This window comes from Chrysoperla carnea, chromosome 4, assembly GCF_905475395.1.
Source record: "Chrysoperla carnea chromosome 4, inChrCarn1.1, whole genome shotgun sequence".
Classification (NCBI taxonomy): domain Eukaryota; kingdom Metazoa; phylum Arthropoda; class Insecta; order Neuroptera; family Chrysopidae; genus Chrysoperla; species Chrysoperla carnea.
This window is the reverse complement of record NC_058340.1, coordinates 75,974,594-75,991,358: the sequence shown is the minus strand read 5'-3', so window position 1 is coordinate 75,991,358 and position 16,765 is coordinate 75,974,594. Positions and strand designations below refer to the sequence as shown.

At 29.9% G+C, this 16,765-nt stretch overlaps 3 protein-coding genes across 3 annotated transcripts; 2 read left to right on the top strand and 1 right to left on the bottom strand.

Annotated features, from left to right (window-relative positions):
- Window positions 1-975: 975 nt before the first annotated feature.
- LOC123297956 (trafficking protein particle complex subunit 13) lies at window positions 976-4,757 on the bottom strand. The gene is made up of 7 exons (XM_044879797.1): window positions 4,576-4,757; window positions 3,320-3,573; window positions 2,947-3,071; window positions 2,269-2,483; window positions 1,967-2,199; window positions 1,547-1,647; window positions 976-1,445 (listed from the first exon to the last, which is right to left on the bottom strand). Exons 1-7 carry the CDS (start codon window positions 4,607-4,609, stop codon window positions 1,169-1,171), a joined length of 1,239 nt encoding a protein of 412 aa, XP_044735732.1. The 5' UTR covers window positions 4,610-4,757; the 3' UTR covers window positions 976-1,168.
- Window positions 4,758-4,978: 221 nt separating this feature from the next.
- On the top strand, window positions 4,979-6,509 carry LOC123298979. The gene is made up of 3 exons (XM_044881083.1): window positions 4,979-5,096; window positions 5,220-5,437; window positions 6,391-6,509. Exons 1-3 carry the CDS (start codon window positions 4,980-4,982, stop codon window positions 6,506-6,508), a joined length of 453 nt encoding a protein of 150 aa, XP_044737018.1. The 5' UTR covers window position 4,979; the 3' UTR covers window position 6,509.
- A 1,630-nt stretch (window positions 6,510-8,139) lies between these two features.
- LOC123298947 (myosin-IIIa-like) lies at window positions 8,140-16,403 on the top strand. The gene is made up of 17 exons (XM_044881047.1): window positions 8,140-8,204; window positions 8,708-8,954; window positions 9,229-9,813; window positions 10,053-10,217; window positions 10,703-11,008; window positions 11,342-11,544; window positions 11,639-11,816; window positions 11,897-12,044; window positions 12,111-12,321; window positions 12,391-12,535; window positions 12,602-13,048; window positions 13,120-13,394; window positions 13,527-13,692; window positions 13,766-13,946; window positions 14,004-14,174; window positions 14,444-14,822; window positions 16,296-16,403. Exons 1-17 carry the CDS (start codon window positions 8,140-8,142, stop codon window positions 16,387-16,389), a joined length of 3,966 nt encoding a protein of 1,321 aa, XP_044736982.1. The 3' UTR covers window positions 16,390-16,403.
- The last annotated feature ends 362 nt before the right edge of the window (window positions 16,404-16,765 follow it).

Below are 16,765 nucleotides of genomic sequence, written 5' to 3'. Positions count from 1 at the left end.
ATGAAAACGATTAGTTGTCCCTCTGCAATGTTTATGTGAAACTATAAAAACAAATGAAAACGATTAGTTGACCCTCTGCAATGTTTATGTGAAACTATAAAAACAAATGAAAGCAATTGGTTGTCACTCTACAGTGTTTATCAAAAACTATAAACGTATAAAAAAAATATTTGTCCCTCTGTAGTGTTTATGTTTAACTATATTATAATTTACAGGTTTCTATAAAAATATAACTTAAGTTTTAATATGGTTTTAATCTAGGATTTTTATCAATACATTTCTTTTTAACCGACTTCAAACAAAAAAGGAGGAGGTTATCAAATCGACTGAATTTTTTTTTTTTTTTTATGTTTGTTACCTTAGAACTTTCGACTGGGTGAACCGATTTTGATGATTCTTTACCTATTTGAAAGCTCGTGCTTCCCGTGTGGTCCCATTTCATTTTGGTCCAGTTCTAAGAACGGCATTCATGAGAAAACCATAAAAATCTTAAATTTGCATTAAGCAACCCAACCCAAAACAGAAATAGGAAAAACGCAAAAAAAAATTTTTTTTGGAATTTGAATGAATTCGATGGATGGGGTAATTTTAATCCAAAAAGTATAAAAATCAGGTTAATTTAATGATTGGATGCAGATTTTCTGAGATATCGCAATATTTGGATCGATTTTAGTTCGTATCTTAAAAACTATTCGATCAGTCAGCAAATGCACCCGATTTTTATACTTTTTGGGTTAAAATTACCTAATATATTGAGTTTTATCGAAATTGGAGATAACAAAAATATAACAGTAGGTTCCCATGTGACTTTATGATAAACCTAAAACATTTTTAATTTGGGAAAATACTAGAAAATGGTTTGCGAAGCAAATTTAAGAAATGAAACAAAAAATTTAACTATAAATTATAATTCGATTTAACTTTTTTTTTTTATATATATATTTATTTACAATTGTTTTAAAATATAATAAACGCTAGAATGCAATAAAAATGAAACAGTTTAACAGAGGCGAACTTACGGAAACCCATTGATTGATTTTCAGGGGTAAAAATTGAAATAATTATCTCCCCGAGTGAAATGCCTGCTTGGAACACCTAGAAGACAATCAGCTTTCTTTACCATCCGCTTTAATCCGCCATTCAATTTTTTTAAATATTGACGTTAATGTTATTGAAATGAATCTAAATCAGATTGAGTGGCATCATATTTGAGTATATAGATTTGAGCGACTTGATCAAACTCATACGTGCGATTCAAAAATGAATCAATTAATTTGATACCACCAATTGTTAAGAAACCACTCTTGATTGCTACCATTTCTACACTGAACTCTAATGATTCCGTTGGATTTAATTCAGCTAATTTGTAACCAGAACAGCAACACCACGATAAACCACGATTCAAATTCTGTTCTAATTCTAATGATAATTCCATTTTACGATCACTAAAATAAAAATTTGTCTTAGTAAGCCCTTTTAATGGGTGAACTTCAACACATAAAAATAACTTAAATCCACCATTTCATAAAGTTTGCTTTGAACTTACCAGCAATTAATAACTTTACATGTCATCGTAAATTTTTTTTCTAATAAAGCACAATTTGGTAAATCTTTGACAATAAGGCGAATATCATGACATGTTATCCCCTGAAAATCAAACAAATTTTAGTATTTAATATTAAGTAATTCACTCCTACCGGCTGCGCCAATTAATAATTTTATACAAAGTTCTTAGTGACCATAATTATACATTTTTAAACTCAGGAGGGTTATAAATTTTTATAAATAAGATGAATGAAAACTTGTGGATCGAGTTAATATAGTATATACCTTGGCCTGACACTATGATACTGTAAGGTTTGGACTTTGTCAATTCGTCCCAATTATCTGATTGGTTATAATAAGAGATGCCCCGTTTGAATGAATCTTTTTTAGAGTGTAATTTAGTTAATTATAAATTTTTTACCATTTTTTCTAATCGACATGTCTGTAAACGTCCAATTTCACCAAGATTTGAACGCCATACAATATCCAATTTACCAATATTGGTTGACGTTAACAATGACTTGATATTACTGCGTAGACTTTCATTTGGTATCAAACAATATAAATATTGACAACACGCATGTGCTTGTAAAATATTTGTTTTGCCAAAAACACTTTCTTCATCGTTCTCATCCGCTGAATTTAACGATTTTACTGTAATAGAAAAACTTCGTTAGTATTACTTCGCATTATAAAAAGGATACTTTCGAAGTACAAACATACCTGTAAATGAATTTGAAGCATTTAATGCAACTTTTTCCAAACAAATTGGACCTCCAGTAATATTACGAACTTGAGCTTCTAAATACACTTCATCTGTTTCTGTGTTATAGAATTTTGTTTTTACGTCAAGCGGTTTATTAACCACAAAATTAAAAAATTTACGAAATGAAACCGTTACACCGGTTTTAGATAAATAACTTACTTCACATACTAATCTACGGATAAATATCATAAAATTATTTTTTTTAAATCCTAGCCTTTAGAGAAGTCAAAACTTGCTAAAAGAAAACATTATCTGGAAAAATTTGTAAAGGGTTTCTTTTTTTGTAGAAAGGTAGAAAATTCTAGCTCCATTTGGAGAATGTCACCAATTAATATTTTTATACAATGTAAAATTCTAGAAATGAGTTATTTAATTTTATTTATCTTTCTACAAAAATAATTTCTTGTTCCTAACTTCTCCAGATAATTTTCCAAGCAATGACTACTCTATATAGACCCGGAATAATCGAGTGGCCACAATAATCAATTTGCCAAATATTTTGACGATTCTGGAGTTTTTAGTATAATTTAACACACTTTTGGGAAATTCAAACAGATTTAATTAAGGCGATATCCTAATCCCTAATAATTCCCGATTATCCCAGATTTGTGGCCACTCTGAAACAAAATATTTACATATGTGTTCCAATTTCTTTGACTTCATGATGTATGACATCATTCAGTGTATCATCTGGACCCAATTTATCAATTGACTTGTCTGAAGATAATCGAACACGTTGTTTACTTGTCTGTAAATCTGCCTAGAAAAATTCATCAAAAATAAAATGAGCCATCTCGTCTTCATCGATTTATAAATCGAAGTGTCTATTGCCACCCACCACGGATTGAGAATTTTTCTCTCTCGTGGTCTCATTCTGTGATCTAGAGTTAGCACGGGATTGGGGTTTATTTGTCCCTTCAGCGTTCACCTAGTGATACTTAAAGCCACAGATATCCGTGGCAGGTAGCAATAGCAGCACTCTTTATAAATTAAGTTATCATAACTCACTTTAATTGAAACATGTTGAACTGGTTCGTTTGTTTCATTATGAACACAAATATAACTAGAGAAGATTCCGCCTAAGAAAATAGTTCCAAAACTTTGTGGTAACAATAAAAATTGACCTTTTCCAATGGTCTCTACACCTTGAGCGGCCGTTACATCTTGTTTTAATTCATTGTTTAATAAATTGCCAGGTAAATCTTTTGTTTCGCTTGTAACTATTAAAGGACTTGCTAGTTTAGGTCTTGTTAGACGCATTACTACAAAAAAATAAAATTAAATTTGCAGAGCTTAATCACTTAGGTCATATTTTCCTTTAACCCTTCGTCCCTAAGCCCGCGTGATAAGCGCGGCGCCGCATTGAAATAATTATGAACTAGTATTCATTAAAACAAATTTCATTCCAATTAAAATTATATCTCAAAATTAAATATTTAATGGGACTAATATAAATGCTACGCTCTGATCAATTAAGCGACCAAAGTCTAGAAGTTAATTTCGAGTACAGTGTTGTCCATGGAGGTTAAAAAATAGTATTATTTATAGTTCATTTTTCAGCCACCAGCCGCGCTATCGTCGGTAAGTAGTATCTGCGAAGTTAGCTGTTTATGAGTACAAGTAGATGAAGTTAGTACCATTCAAATTTATAAAGTAGTATAGATAAAATTATAAAGTAGAATAGATAATTTATTTATTAGTAAATAATAATTAATAATAATTTCATTATTGGCTTTTTTTTCCTTTGAATGATATTATATACACGTATATTAAACGTTGATAGATCATTTGAAATTAGCGTACAACAGCCCGCTTTTAATGAGACAACTTAGCGATCGCAGCGCTCACTTATTTTGTCCATATTTTGGGGACAATATTTTCTATAGCGATCGTTCTCCTTCTTTATAACCTCCATGATTCCAACTCTGTGCGGAAATTTGACGTATTTCAGTATCCTGAACAAGGCCAGGTTAATCTAGCTGGACGTCTTTACTTCTACGTATGTTTGTGTCACAAAAAACACAAATTTGAGTATATATCTTTATGTGAATCCGTGCGATTTTTGCGACACAGAGTGTACATTAAAACTACTTGTTTTAGTTTACGTTATCTAGCTAAGCTGTAGAGTAAATCTATTTAAGAAGAATACTCTGTAGCCTTTTCCGGAGAAAATAGTAATTGTGACACCCTAATCTGCCAATAGGCAGCCCCGTCAAAATATTACTGTCTATAATTATCTAAGGAATAAAAGTAATTTAAAATACCTTTTAATGCAACTAAATGTTCAACATTTTCCATTTTTTTTATAATTAGTAATGAATTATAATTAAAAACTACGTTTTAAGTACTAATAAGTAAATAAAGCATTTCAAATTAATTTAAATTTAATGATTGGAATGTGAAATTATCACAAATATTATACATTTGAGTTTGAATAATATTTAATAACAAGAGTCAAATCATCAAATTACTTAAATGTCAAATCAACTACAATGAAGGTAGTTATCAATGTCATCAATCTAAATTCCCCAAATTGTAATATATATAACTAAATAAAATCCCCTAAATATTTTAAAAATACATGGCGCGATCTGTCAAAAAATTGTTATATTGACAATTCGATAAGTATATTTTTTGAAAAATATATCAACAAAATTATAAAATAATGATGTGGGAGGATGAAATACTTATTTATTACAATAATCTATCAAATTGTTATATATTCAGTATAATTGTATCGTTTTCAGCAGTTTTTTTAACAGTCTGGATGAAATATTACAACAAAGTAAGAGCAAAATTCAAATAAAAAATCGATTATGTAAAAAGTCTAGGATTTGGCGTAGTATTTGACCGTTTTATTAGAACAAAAAATTTTGATAGATTTCACTCTTTTTTTAATTTCATGTAGAAAGAAGATATCAACAGTGAGGATTCTAAGACGATATCGAATTCGAACGATATGACAAAGGATTTGTTTCGATCAGAAGATGAAGCTGATGGAGACGAGAATGAAGACGTTATCACAAATAAAGTTGATGGTGTGATATCCAAGATTAAAATACTTCAACAAAAAGCTATCACGGATGCGTTAATGTTGACCGAACAACAAATTCGTCATGAAAAGATGTATGAATTTATTTTGAATCAATTTTAAGTCTGTCGGGTGATTCCATATGTGACTGACACTACATGCCAAAAGAAAGTCACCATACTAACTGACTGTTAAATAAAATACTTACATACTAACTTCCATAATAATAAACATATTTTTAAATAATCACAATAGGGAATATTCATGAAATTTAAATTTGGTTCAAATATTTTTCTTCTGAAACTTAAAAGACTGGACATTTCAACTAAACCATTATTTTTAGTAATTAATATCTTTTCAATGACTTAAAATTAATTAATAAAATTACAAATTCAGTGAGGACATTTAAAAATTTATAAAACGGAAATTTTAATTTTTATACGGATGTGACATCATAGTACGGGCTTGTCAAATTTGTTGACATACTGTATGATATTAATTACTTACATTTTATATGGTATTTCATTAAATTATATTATTCTACGGCTTTTTATTAGAAAACTTAATAATAACGAGTGTAAATTCTGTGTTGTAAATTCATTTTTTTAAAGTGTAAATTATACATTGAACTGTCACCAATTGACAGATCACGTATTGATACGTCATCAACAGAGAGCGCCAAAAAAATGCGTTTAAATATCTCAAAATTATAATGTATTTTAAATATTTTTTTACACTTAAATACAGCATTTTTTAGTATTTATATTTTTTATTTTGTTAACGGTGTAAACAATGAATTAAAAATATAAAAAAAATACATGAATATTCCCTAATACTTTAGATATCCATAAATTATAATTAAAATATTTATTATTATTATGGTAGTTAAAGGGAGTTGTTCCGTCTTTTATATTATCCTAGTTTTTACTATCAAAAACAGTTATATATTTTGTTTCCATGCATGGCACATTTTTCATGGACTCAGCCTATCAATACGAAGAGACTTGTATTGGATGTGATTTATAAAATTGAATTGTATCTGTTACAGAATTCAAAGTCAACAAATCAATGAAATATTAAACAAATTAAAAGAACAAGAAGATAAATTTCAAATATCGGATAGTCAATCATTGGAGGATCAATTAAAACTATATGGATTAAAATAATTAATTAATGGATTGATAATTAATTATTAAATATTTAATGTATTTGTATTTATAACACAAAGTGTCTCAAAATATATATTTATTCATGTTTTTATATCAAACAATGTTTATTCTATTTTTAATCATTTTATCGATGTCTTATCGATTTTAATCATCTTATCGATATCTTTTATCTTATCGATAGAATTTTTGTATAAATTTTACTTAAACTAGGTGCTAAGGTTACACCTCTGTAATTATCGGGGTTGTGTACGGATCATTTAAAAACGCAGCACTTTCGAAAAAAGTCGTACAGAGAAAATTTGGTAGCCTCGTAAATAATATTTATAAATTTCATCTTTACTAAAATAACGTAAATTTTTATAAAATGTCAGATATATTAAAAGGGCAGACATGCTACGATCACGTATTGAGAAGTCAATCTGGACGTTTTTGGATTTCCTGACACTCTCACACATTGCCGAGCAATGTTTATTTTGCTCAAGCATACGGCAGGTGTAAAACTATACATCAATATGAAGTTTGCTAAAATACCGTAAGTCTATCGATCGCTGTTAGACTATTGGTTTTAAATAAATAGAAATAGAACTTTAAATAACATGCAGATTTATTTTTATCTTCATTTATAATGTTATCCAAAACCAGTAGCGCATCATAACTTTTAATGCCATTTAAAAAGAATTGTACCGGATGTATTAGAATAATTGGTCAATAATCTAGGGGGTCATAAGGTACACCATGTAAAAGAAAGAGTTAAATTACTTCTAAATTTAGCAAATCGTTAGAGATAGCATAATATCTTTCGTTCGAAACAATTTTTCGAAAGCTCAACGAGTTAGAAAGAAATTCGATCTATATGCTGAATTTTTAATATCTGTAACTCTGAAAAGGAGTGTTTCCGAACACATGTTCCTCATACCAAGATGCTTGTTTAGGTGTACTTTTTCACTCCTTGATTTTTGACCATTTATTCTGATTTATGAAAAACTTATCATCATATTATACGTTCCATTAGAATATTCATGCAATGATCTTTTCACAAATGTAATTAAAATTGCATATCAAGAAAATGCCAAGTGTTACTTATTGGTGTAATAGAATTGATTCATAATCTTAGGTTCCTTCTCATTTTCTTGCAAAACAAGCATTATAATTACTATATACAAAAACTTGTTCTTCGTCTAAAGTTGCCACCTCAAAGTTCCGGGAAGTCTGGAGATAAATCAGAAAGTCAAAATATAAATTATACTGGTTGGACCATTTTAATCTATTATGTCTAAACATGATGTTCTCAAACAAACTCTGTAACTTTTGTTTGTTAATTTTGGATTGGTTAACTACAGAATGAACTATTAGCCGTAGATTAAAATGGTCCATCCTGTAAAAAATATCTGATATTCCGACACTGAATGCAAAATACATTTAAATATTAGTATTTAGTACTAACTTATCAATATATTATGATTGATTTAAAAGCATATAGAATGGTAGTGACATACTTTTCAAAGGTTTCATAATTGAAACATGTGTAAGACTTCGTTCTTTCCATTCAATTAAATTTCAGTTTCATGCAATTGATACGATTGTAAACACAACCAGAGAATTAAAAATATTCAAAAAATTTATCTAAAATGGTTGAATATCGTGGCATTACTGATCAAATTAAAATTGAACAATTACCAAGTCCAGATAATCGGTATGTACCCAAAACAAATTAATAGAGTAGTCAAACCTTGGGAAAATTTTGAACATAATATTTGTTTATTGTAGAAAGGTAAAAAAATTTAGGCCCTTGTTTTTAGGAAATTGCGACCCCAGACCGGAAACACGTGCCAATATCTATTTTTTTCCTCCGAAAGTCTACGATTTTTATCTTTTAGGATCTAAATTGCTTATTATAGAAACCCGGAGAAGTAGGTCGAATCTGATTTCAGAACTTGATGCCCCTATCAAATTCTCCAACTTTTGTTTAAGATATTTTTTGATTGGTTAGCTATAAAACGAGCTATTAGCCATAATAGATTAAAATGGTCCACCCTGTACATCTAATCAACACGTCTTCTCGATCTGAGATAAAAAAAATTTCTTGATTCCAATTTTTCAAGATAGTTTTTCGCCTTTGTAAGTTTTGGCTACTTATCCTATAAACATATTTCAAAAATTGTGAACTTTTGTTGAGCCGAACATTTCTGAATTCAGTTTTACGTTACAAGATATTATTGGAGAAGGTACTTATGGAGAAGTATTTTGTGCACGAGATAATGAAATGAATTTACGGGTAGCAATCAAAATCTTGGAAAATATTCGTGAAAATATTGAGGAAATTGAAGAGGAATATTTAGTATTGAAATCACACAGTCGTCATCCAAATATTACCGATTTTTATGGGATTTTCTTTAAACGTGGCCCAACTTTAGAAGAAGATCAGATTTGGTTTGTTGTTGAAGTAAGTTTTTTTTATTGGACTATTAATTTCAACAGTAATGTGAAATAATTCAATTTGAATGCAAAAATCCGATCCAAATTACCGTTTTCTAGATATTGCTCCCGAATTTCAAATTCCAGGAATTGAACCAAGTTGGATCCCTTAAAAAAATTTCCAAAATTCGAGAAAAATTATTTATTTCCGAATTTGATAAAACTCTTTATCTCCGAATTTGATTTTTGAATTAACGTAATTTGTTAAACAAGCATGTAATAATTTTGCCTATGTTTAACAGCTATGTACAGGTGGTTCAGTAACAGATTTGGTTCAAGGTTTAAAACATCGCAACGAACGTTTGAGCTACGACCAATTAGCATATATTTTAAGAGAAACAGTTGAAGCTCTGGTATATTTACATGCGAATCATTGTATGCATCGTGACGTCAAAGGTCATAATATTCTATTGACAGAACGTGCTCATGTTAAACTTATTGATTTTGGAGTATCCTCACATTTAATGGCAACAATGGCACGACGGAACACTTCAGTTGGTACACCATATTGGATGGCACCAGAAGTGATAGCATGTGAACAACAATTAGACGCAGCATACGATACACGCTGTGACGTATGGTCTTTGGGGATAACAGCGATAGAATTGGCTGATGGAGACGCACCATTATGTGAGCTACATCCAATGCGTGCGTTATTTCAAATACCACGCAATCCGCCGCCAACGGTAAAAGATTCAGAGTTTTATGGACCAATTTTGTCTGATTTTATCAGTGAATGTTTGGTCAAAGATATGGAGCATCGTCCGTTTGTTAATGAATTGGTTCATCATCCATTGTTTAAGAATGTGGCTGAAACACGTGAAAAAGTATGAAATACTCTGTAGCTATTTGCATATTTTATTATTTTTGTGATAGAAAGTTACTTATTTTGATTTTCGGGATAAAAACGAAAAGATTTTCTTTTATCTCTTATCAGTTATAAATCACAGGTGGCTTATGTTTGAATCCAAGAGCCTAAAAAATAGTAGAAAATAAATTTTGGTACAACTTTACCATCTTATCATATTTTCAGTTCTATGAATTTAGTAAAAATTTGTTTCGTTAGGTGCGTAAACAATTACAAAGTGAAATATCAAAACAAAGAAAGGAGGGACGAGTTCATCAAAAAAGTGAAGTGACCACAAAAAATGGCAAATTAAAATCCAGTAGAAAATCAGTGGCCAAACAAATTTATGTGGATGATTTAGCTGCCTTAGAATTACTTTCCGAGGTATTCATTCTATTGTGTGTTATTTTTGCACACTAATGTGCTAAAGTACCTTGTACAAAACCAATGTAAAAAAAACAGTGTTCGTTGATCTGAAATGTTTTGATTATTGGAATAATTCAAAATTACGATAAGTTTTCGAATTCTTCGACTTTCAAATTATATGCTTCTAAAATCAGGTTCCACAACAGTATCACAACGGTGATTGTATTAAACTCAAAGCATTTTTGAGGGAACATTAAAAAAAGATATCTCTTTCAATCAGCTTTTATATGCAATATACATTGCATAAACATTATGTAAGTTGCCTATACTATCTTAAAAAAACTCGTTTCAAAAACAGTTGTTCAGAATGAATATATATTTGTAGCGAATTTTTTCCTAAGGAATTGATGCAATTGATGCTTTTTTACGTTGGTTTTTTTGCAGGGTCGTTTAAAACCAAGAAATATTAGGAAAAAGTAGATTTTTTACCAATTTTTTTTAAGGATGTAATTGTGGAACAACTATTTCGAAGATTTGAATTACAACAAATTTACACTTATATTGGTGATATTTTATTGGCTGTAAATCCATTTTGTGATTTAGGATTGTATACGATTCAAAAACAAAAGATTTATAAAGGTCAAGCGCGATCTAATAATCCACCACATATATTTGCAGCAGCTGATCAAGCTTATCAAGCGTTGTTACATCAAAAACAATCACAATCTGTTGTTATATCAGGCGAAAGTGGTGCTGGGAAAACATTGAGTGCGAACTTATTACTTAAACAACTTGTTTTCTTAAGTAAAGTAAGACTAAAAACATTTTATTACATAAATTTAGGGTTCTTTAAGAAGTTTTTACACTGCCTTATAAGTTGATCCAGCAAAATTTACTTTAGCACAATATTGCATCGTTTGAACATTTACGACTCTGAACTGAAAATCGGTTTCAAAATTGTAATTAACGACTTATTAGTCAATAATTTAATCAACCTCTCCTTCCCCCGCGAAAAATTTGTTTTAAATTTATTAAGAAAACAATTAGGAGTAACTTTGTAATAATTTTTGCTAATATTAAATAATTTTCCAACGTTCTAGAAACTTCTTGGAGACCTTTAAAAAACAATGTTTGATTTGTAGGGTCCTGAGGGAAGTTTAGAAAATCGTATATTAGAAATGAATCCAATAATGGAAGCATTTGGTAATGCCAAAACTGGTATAAACTCAAATAGCTCCAGATTTGGTAAATACTTGGATTTATTTATATCAGATAGTGGAAAAATTACTGGAGCTAGAATTTCTGTATATCTTTTGGAACAATCGCGTGTTGTCAAACAAGCTATGTAAGTAACAGGTGTATTTGGTTAAATTTCTATTTTGAGATAAACGGGTGCTTTGATTTTAGAAATGTAATTTCGAGTTTTGTTGTCTTTATAGAAATGAAGGAAATTTCCACATATTTTATTATTTGTACGATGGTTTGGAAAATATGAATAATTTAATACAATACCATTTAGATCCCGTTTTGAAAAATTCCCATAAATATTTGAAACCGTTGCCAGAATCAAAAGTAACGAATATTAATATGTGGAAACAATTGGAAAATTCATTTAAGGTATTATAATATTTAAGTACCTTGTATAATGAATTGGCAGTGTAATCAGTGACCATAATAAATATTTTGTTTTATAAAAGGTTGTCGGGTTTCACAACGACGAAATCGATACAATTATACGAATACTATCTGCTGTATTACATCTTGGCGATTTAGAATTTGGTGAAGTTTTACAAAATAACACCGATAATAAATCACGAATTATTGATTTAGCACCAATGCATAGAGGTATATTAAATAGAAAAAAATTTCCTCGTTACCATATTTTTTGCAAATTTTTCTATTTTATTTTAGTTACACGATTACTTGGTATCGACCCGTCTGATTTGCTGGAAGCATTAACTTGTAACTCAGTTGTGACCCGTGGTGAGACAATTATACGGAATAATTCGATTGTGGAAGCCGAAGCTGTTCGGAATGCAATGGCTAAATCGTTGTATGGTCGATTGTTCGATTGGATTGTTAATCAAATGAATTGTTTGTTATTGTCAAATAGAAATAATGAGTAAGGAAATCTCCATAATCATTAGCCTTCCCAAAAGTTTTATTTGAATTTCTGGATTTTCTAATTTAGCCAAGAACAGCAATCAATTGGAATATTGGATATTTTTGGATTCGAAAATTTTACAAAAAATTCCTTCGAGCAATTATGCATCAATATCGCAAATGAACAGTTGCAATATTTTTTTAATCAGCATATTTTTACGTGGGAACAACAGGTTAACAAAAATGTTTTAATCCAAAGTTTTTAAATATGTAGACCAATAAAAGTATTAAATTTGTAGGAATATATGGCAGAGGGTGTCCCTGTGGATTTGGTGGAATTCAGTGATAATAAACCTGTTTTGGATATGTTGTTATCCAAACCTGTAGGTTTACTTGCATTATTGGATGAGGAAAGTCGTTTTCCCAAATCAAACGATCGAACAATGATCGAAAAATTTCACAATAATGTTCGATCCAAACATTATGTAAAACCGAAATCCGATGCAGCATGTTTTGCCATACAACATTTTGCTGGAAGGGTTATTTATCGAGCGGATGGCTTCTTGAATAAAAATCGAAATTTTTTACCACCAGACATTATAAATTTATTGCGGCAAAGCCAATATGATATGATTCGATTTTTATATCAATGTCCAATTACAAAAACTGGAAATTTATATTCGGCGATTTATGATAGTAATGACGGCCGTTCTTCATCAAGATCAAGTTCTCGATCGTCTAGAAATGTAAGCAAAAGTTCGATTAAGCCATTATCGTTTTTTGAATATCACGAATAATTAGAATTTATATTTTTTAGGATAAATTCATTACACGGTATTTAGCTTCTCAATCTCGAGCCCAACAAACTGTGGCTACATATTTTCGTTACTCATTAAAAGATTTATTACAAAAAATGGTTGCTGGCAATCCACAATTCGTGCGATGTATTAAGCCAAATGAATTAAGCACTCCCCAATTATTTGACAGGGCGAAAGTATTAAAGCAATTACGTTATGCTGGAGTTTTGGAAACAATTCGTATTCGACAACAAGGTTTTTCACATCGAATATTATTCGAAGATTTTGTAAAAAGGTATATGTCAGTGCTAGATTATCTTTCCATATGCCAGAATTATTTGAGTTTGATCAACCTTATTAACCAGGTTTTTTATTTCTGGCGTTATTTTACATTTTTACTAAAGCGAAGTTGTTTTTTTTTTTATAGATATTGTTTTCTGGGATTTGCTTTTAATGAAAAAGTGAAACCAAATCGTGAAAGTTGTCGTTTATTATTGGTCAGATTGAAAATGGATGGCTGGGCTTTGGGGAAAACAAAAGTATTTTTAAAATATTATCATGTTGAATATTTATCAAAATTATATGAAGAACAGGTAATTTTTAAAACGCTAAAAAACGCATCTTTCGCTTGCCTATTAATGAGTTTTTTATTTTTGTTTTGGGAAGATGCACAAAATAATTTTATCTCAAGCCTGTGTGCGCCGATGGTTAGCAATGTTACAATATAAGAAACTCCGGTGGAATATTCGACAGACGGAAAGTGCTGTTACAATGCAGAAAGTAGTCCGAGGATTTTTAACACGTAAACGTTTGGCTCGTCAACGTAAAGAGAATAGAATTTCCGCTTGTAAGCATACCCAACACAAATCAAAGGAAGGAAAACTGATAGCAAATACTGTTCTAGGTCAAAAAGCAATTTCTGGAGTTACTACCAAAAATAAATGGATGCCCCCATCAGCCAAATCACGTGGTCCAATCAGTGATATGCAGGATATAGTACAAAGTAAATTAATGTCTTCGACAAATGAGGAAGATCGGGATACACATAATACAAATATGGCGGCTGTATTACAAAGTAAGGATTCTTATTTGTTCGATTCTATTTTGGACGAAACTTATTCTGGAACAAAGGTTAAGTCAGGTTTCCTTGTGTAAATAATTCAAATGTTTTCTTTTCTTTTAAGGAGAATTAGTACACTGCGACCTAAAACATTTATTGTGTTTCCTCGTCTGGTGTCTGCTGAGCAGTATCCGTTTAGAACTTCCCATCCAGTCCGGTTTCCTGTAGCCAAGAAAGGATATGGAATTATCTAGTTTTTATCCCATAATTAATTTTTTTTCCAGATTTAAAGAACAATAAATTAAATAACAAACCAAATAAAAAGTATAACGAAATTAAAGTTTCGAAAGTTATCGAAGATAATATTAACGTACGACTTCCAAAACCAAAAATGAAAAGTCACCATAATAATTTAACGCACCCAGAATTTGATCGACAAAATGATTTTGTGAATTTATCTCGACAAGTTCATTTATTAAATCAAACCGTACATAAATATTTACGACGTAATAAACCGGCTATTCGTATGGAAGAAATTCAACCGGCACCAACTTCGTACGTTCAACCGTCTGGCTTTACGCTGATTCGAAAGTATTTACAATCACATTATCCAGCAACTGTATCGGATTCGGGAATTCATTCAGTGAATGATGATTCAAACAGGTAAATTATTTATATTTTTTTGAAAATTGGGGCTTTTTTATCCCAGTTTGTTCACATAAACCCGACATCCGTAATTTTTGGGTCGAAATTATTATGACAGATTTGGATAGATTTTAGTTAAAATTTAAAAAGGTTGTTTTTAAGAAAATCGTAAAAATAGCGTGGATTAGTTACTAAAATGATGGAAACTCATGAAAAAATGGGAATATTTTAATCTCCAGAAAATTAACTTTTTCACAGACTCTCTTATACTACAGTCTCGTAATAGGAGACGATTCCAGTTGATTGACTTCAGCAAATTTTTGGGACATTCAATATTCTTTTAGGAAACAATTAGCGTTTTAAGTATAGATTCCCAAAGATATTTTTCTGTAATAAAAATCCACAAAGGACTCTTTAAGAATGCTAAATAACCGCAATTCAAGTTAGATAATACTCTTAATATTCAAAGAGTAATCAGACACATGTGCGTATCAACATTGTTCTTAAAGCCGGGTGAGGGGTAGTATAGTCAACCCTAATTCCGGCTAAAGTTTTCACTGAAATTGCAAGCTTTATTTACTAGAACCGTCAACTTTTTATCAGATAAAAAATGACTCTTAATTTTTGCACTGAACTGCGGTATAAGATCGTTTACAATTGGGCAGATTACGCTCATGTATAGATCATAGATTTTAATTGAGTTATTTAATAACATATTTTTTTTTAGTATGCATTTTAATATTCTAAGCATAAACTAATTTTTTAAATACGTTTTACAAATATCATTTTAATTAATGTTAATTTTTGTTAAACACATCACATGACGTATGTCCGGTTTTAGGTATTCTGTACTGTCTATATTTTTATTGTATTATTTTGGCAATTTTATTGTTATTTATTACCAAAGCCATGTTGGAAATAATAAAATTTTGCAAATTTAAGTCTTGTATTGTTGTCTAGGGCCACGCCAGAATACATTTTAGCTAGGGTTAGGCGAGAATACATTTTTTTAAATTTATTTTTTTTTTATGGACAGTTATACTAATGGTATATATATCGAAAAATTTTACCAACTTTTTTAATAAGTTTTACAAATTACTCTTAATTTTCAGTTCAATTTTAAGTTCTAACAGAATGCACTATCAAATATTTTCATACATTCATTTTTTTTTAACAGTCCTTAAACGACCGGAGAATTTATCATCCTAAATTCCTAAAAGTTCAATTTTAATTCAATCATCTTTTTATTTAAATATGATCGTTCTAATCGGATATCAATCAAATATTTGGCGCAATTAAAATTTTCGGAGAACTCCAGAAAAATAGTCCCCGGCTAGTAATTTCAAAGTAGGAGACTTCTTTGTGAACTATTTCTAAATTAAGTTTTGATAAATTTTTTGATTACTTTGAAATTTCCCAATTTCAACCAAATATTATTATAGACACAATTTTCATGTTTAAATTTTAATCTTTCTTTTTTGTATCCTCTAGTTCATCTTCGGAATTTGATGAAGAATCGAGTAATGAATGGGATACTCCGTTGGTGGAAAAAGAAAATAAATTACGGCCAGTTGGATGGCCTTAAGCAAATTAAATTTGATTATGGTTACTTAATACTTAAATATGAAAATATTTTTTTTTTTAAATGATCTGTTACCTTTTTTAGATAAGCTAGCCATTAAAATATTTTATGTATGCGAAATACATTCAACGAAAAAAATAAAATAATTTTCTTTTATTTTTTAGAATATTTCTTTTCACAGTTCATAATCATAATTTTTATATGCGGGTGTTTGCAAGCTGAGCAGTAATTTTATTACTTTACCCGAGAAGAAGTTCGAAACTTAAAGATCTATGTGTATTTCTAATTGCAATTTCTACTTCTGGCGTTAAGTCGATTAAGACTGACGGTTAATTCATATATCAATAAACACGTACTTAGCCAACTAAATCAATAGTAA